Source organism: Octodon degus, unplaced genomic scaffold (assembly GCF_000260255.1).
Source record: "Octodon degus isolate 3935 unplaced genomic scaffold, OctDeg1.0 scaffold00025, whole genome shotgun sequence".
Lineage (NCBI taxonomy): Eukaryota > Metazoa > Chordata > Mammalia > Rodentia > Octodontidae > Octodon > Octodon degus.
The window spans coordinates 3,205,109-3,209,820 of NW_004524601.1; the positions used below are offsets into that span (position 1 = coordinate 3,205,109).

Consider the following 4,712-nt stretch of genomic DNA (forward strand, 5'->3'; position numbering starts at 1 on the left):
GCATGGCCCCGGCCCCAAAAGAAAAGCTTCCGCGCACGCTCATGTGGTGCATCTGAGACCTTACCCGGGCTCGCCCAGCGGTGTCCCCTCGCACTTGAAACCACATACCAGTGTCTGCATACCTGCAAATTTATCCCTGCTTTTGCCCTCAGCCTCGTCTCACCCAGAGGTGATCAGGATACACTCAGTGGAGGACATAGCCACCAAGGTGGAGGCCTACTACCTCCAGGGCTATGTGGTGGGGGCCCTGCACCCCATCCTGCACCCCTCGGGCCCACGCGCGCCCCTGCCCGCCAGCCACCTATACCGAGCGGTACTGCTGCGGCCGAAAGCCAGGTGAGCCATGGGGGCCGCGGGAGTCACAGCTCTGCAGAAGCAGGAAGGGTGGAGGTTGTGGTTGCTTTTGGCTACTGTGGGCAGCAGTTGAAGCTGAACAGGGCAAGGAAATTCCCACTCTGTCCTTGAAATGCAATGGACAGATGCTCCCTGCTGACATGTAGGTGTGGAGAGGGCTGTATGGGACAGGGACAGAGGCAGAGTAGGAGGGAACCATCGGGCTCGGGCACAGTGCCAGCAGGGAAGGACCCCACGTCTGCATGGGAGCCCTGGGACACTCTTGTGCAGCAGAGCACCAGGCTGGGCTCGCAGACTGGATAGACCCACGTCACTTCTCCCTGAAGTGCGACACCAGAGTCTACCTGCCACCAGGTGAAAGCCTCACGTTACAGCCGTAGCCTGCAGCCTCAGCCACACATGCTGCCTCCTCCATTGGAGACGCAGTCTCGCTAAGGGTCCCAGGCTGGCCTGGAACTTCCTACCCTCCTGCTCAGCCTCCAGCGAGCTGAGAGCCTGCATGTGCCACCATCCCCTGCCCCATTTTGTATTACTTTCTAAACATTAGTAGCTGCTTTTCTAAACACTACTGCCACCACCTTTGTGTGCCTAGATTGCACATTTGGCAGCTTTTTATGGCAAAAATGCTGCTGCCCCTTCCAATGAAGAATAAAAATAACTGAAATGATGCTTTAATTAACGCGTTATGGTTCTCTACACAACTCTCCCAAGCCATCTCCAAGACCAGAGTGAAAAGTGGCTGTTCTGTCTTTCTAGTGATGGATCAGCAGCTCTGACTGTGAGACAGTGAACAACAAACGCACCAAGAGGAAGAGTGAGAGACTAGGAAAACTGGAGGGTTAGGAAGGGGCTCCAAAAGGCTGCACATGTGGCTGAGACTGACCTAGTGGTCCAGTGGTAGCCTAGCAGGCACAAGGCCCTGGGTTTGATCCCCAGAAGCATGCAGAAGAAAAGAGTATGTGAACAAAAAATCTAAATGGGCCAAGCATGGCGGCACACACCTCTGCTCCCATCACTGGGAAGGCCGAGGCAGGAGGAGTGCCATCAGTTAGCGGCCACCCTGCGCTGATAAGGAAATCCTGTCTCAAAAAGACAGAAAAAAAAAGATTCCAAGGTCCTGGCTCAAAAGATGCTGCCCCACAACCATGTCACAGACACCCTGCCAACATGAACTCGCTCCCTGTTGCAGCCCCAAGCACCCAGCAGCACCCAGCACACGGAGGCACCCGCGGCTGCTCATCGAGGAGTGTCCGGTGCCTGGGGACGCAGAGATGGGCGACATTGCGAAGGAGCTGATGGAGAAGGTACCTGTGTGCTTCCATGTGACTGAGAAACTGCTTCTTGTTTTTACTTTAAAAAGAATAAGGAAGCAATGTGTGACTTACTTTACCTCACTTGAAAACACTGGTGCATGTGTCCCAAACCGCACAGCTTTTTTTTTTTTTAAATGTATTTAGTCCAGGGTCTACAGGGTCTCACTACACAGACTGGACTCCTAGTGATCCTGCTGTTTTCAGCCTCCCAAGTGCTGGGATTACAGGCACTCACCACCATGCCCAGTCACAATCGCCATCTCAGCACCCTGCGGACGGGACCAGCGCAGCACACTGGGGATCGAACCCGGTTCCTGTGTCTGCCTAAGGAGGCACTTTAGTCCACTGAGCTATCCGCCCAGCCCCAAAACTGTACAGCTTTAAAAACAGAAAAACAGAGTTGGGCATGGTGGTGCATGCCTATAAGCCCAGAACTTGAGAAGCTGAGGCAGGAGAGGGGTTGCCACAGTTCAAGGTCATCCTGGACTGTATAGTGAGACCCTGTCTCAACACACACCCCACACACACCCACACACGCACCCCCCACACACACACACACAAGCACCCACACACCTGGAAAGCAGGCTGACAAAATAATGCAGGTAACTATGTAGAAGTTTAATAACAGATGTGACCAGAAAAAGTAGGCAGAAGGACAACCATCACCTTACAAATGCCGTGGAGACAGTGAGCACCGGTTCTGAGGAAATACAGAAGCTCTGTGCGTTTCAGGTGAGACGGGGAGAGCATTCTTTTTTTTTTTTTTTTTTTTTTTTGTGGTACCAGGGATTGAACTCAGGACCCTGTGCTTGCCAGGCAGGCGCTTAATCTACTGAGCCATCTCCCTGGCCCCTAGAACATTAATTTAAAGAAAAAGGAGGAGGAATCTGCTGGGAACACACAGGAAGTAAAAATAAAGACATAAACTACACAGTGCTGCATCCAGCCCTAAACAGTGGCAGCCTGGAGAGCAGGCACAGAAAGAAACTCACACCGAAGGACGTCAGGCGGCAGAGGCAACCTCAGAATTTTGACTGTAAACAAAAACTGAGAATTAATACCTCTCTGCTTGCCTCAGTTACTCTTCACTCATTGCTGGGACAAAATACCCAACACCCAGAATTAAGGAAGGAAAAGTTTATTTCGCTCATAGTTAGTGGAGGTTTCAGTCCGTACTCAGCTGGCTCCAAGGCAGAGTGGCACATGGTACAAGAGCAGTCATTCATGGCTGCAGCAAGAGCAGAGAGCAAAAGGGAGAAACAGCAGCCCTGGCAGCTAGCCTGCCTCTCTCCCCTCCTTACGTGGTAACGCAGATTACCCAGCCCAGGCCAGAGTGTAGCAGTCACACCTGCAATCCCAGCACTGGAACAATAATTAGTCATAAACTCTAGAAGCACCCCATGAGTGCACAAGGCTTTGGGCAAGACAACTAGACACAAACCAGAATGCCTCTATTAAACTGGGAAATAAATTTTTTTTTTTAAAGATTATTTATTTATTTATTTATTTATTTATTTTGTGTGTGTGTGTGGCCAGCTCAGCCCACCAGGGGGCAGGGCTGGCTGGCATGTGGTGCTGGGGGATTGAACCGTGGTCTCTGTGTTTTGCTTAGCTCAGCTTGTTCTAAGTAGGTGCCTTAGACCACTGAGCCATCTCACCAGCCCCTGGGAAATAAAATTGAAATTATTAAGTTGCCAAAACTTCAAGATGTTGACATTTATGCCACAACTGGCTTCACAATACACAACACAGTGTTCCTGATATCAATTCTGAAACAAAGATCAGAGGTCCTGTTTGACTTTGTAGCCTATTATCCTGAGTTTGATCCCTGGTACCACAAAAAAGAAAAAAGAAAAAAAAAAAAAAGGACAATATAACTTTGTAGCCTAGCAATCTCCCCCTTTAGCACTTTTCCCCAAACTAATATGAAAAGAGAAAAGGTCACTTTTATAGGGAGATTTTTTTTTTTTTTTCTTTTTGTGGAACCAGGGATTGAACTCAGACCCTTGTGCTTGCCAGGGAAGCGCTTATTCCACTGAGCCATCTTCCCGGCCCTTATAGGGAGATACTTAATCAACAGTGAATAGTGAACCAAGTACCCAGTAGCTACAAGGCTTTGCAGGAGACGATGGTTATCAATAAGATCCAAATTGTACAGGCATTGAGCATTGCAGCTCGCTGACAGCCAAAAAGAGAGTAAAGTCAGTTAAAGGTGGACATGGTATAGAGGTTGATTAACAGTAGGAGGAATGGTGTGTTCATATAGAGTCCAAGATGACAGGGTTTTACACTGAAGGCTTTTGGTTTATTTGCACATTTACAGGCTTTTAGCTTTTATTAAAGGCTACAACCTAAACCTGTGGCGTTTCCTGCCAGGTAAGCAACTGTGAAACTTGTTCATTGGTTTGTGTTGTTGCTTCCAACTTTAAATGGCCCTGTGCATAGGACTGGCCGTGTTGGGGTAGAGCCGCTGAGGACCTCCCCCCAGAGGCAAAGCTGCCTTCAGTAGGGCCGTCTGAGCAGGGCGGCTCACTGCTCACCACAGCTTGGGGAGCTGCGATGTTCTTTCTGGAGTTCTCTCTAGAAGCTTCTTTGAAAATAGCAAACATAGCTGCTCATTTAGTCCTAACGGGTCACCTGCAGAGCCCTGGTTTGGCATCTGACTTCCTGGCCTGGCTGGAAATCCCCCAAACAGGAAGGCAATATTATTTCAGCACATGGATGATGGGGCTGTTTCACGGAGAGCCGGGCAACAGGAAGCGCAGCTCGGGCGGCACTGGGACGTCGCAGCGTGTGAACTAGAGTGTGAGCCGAGCTAAGTGCTGTTTCTGAGCAGTGCCTGCGTGCAGAGCCGATTGCCGGGCGCTGGCTTTTACCGAGCACCGGGCCACACCAGGGCAGGTCCCGTGGGTGTTCCCGGTGGCATTCTGCTTCCTGCCTGCTGTGCTGCACCGCAGCCCCTTCACTAGTTTCAGATAAGTTTACAAGCGCTTCTCACTCCCCGAGGGCTGTAGATTTAGAATTTTAGCACTCCAAGTGGCCGGG

General features: G+C 50.5%; 1 protein-coding gene across 3 annotated transcripts in view; it reads left to right on the top strand.

Moving 5' to 3' along the window:
* The window catches only part of Rftn2 (raftlin family member 2), a 55,104-nt gene that overhangs the window by 24,237 nt on the left and 26,155 nt on the right, over positions 1-4,712 (top strand). For all 3 annotated transcript variants that reach the window (XM_023712385.1, XM_023712387.1, XM_023712386.1), the window contains exons 2-3: positions 153-336; positions 1,544-1,658. In XM_023712385.1, coding sequence (XP_023568153.1) covers positions 153-336; positions 1,544-1,658 — 299 coding nt within the window. The remainder of the gene's footprint in view (positions 1-152; positions 337-1,543; positions 1,659-4,712) is intronic.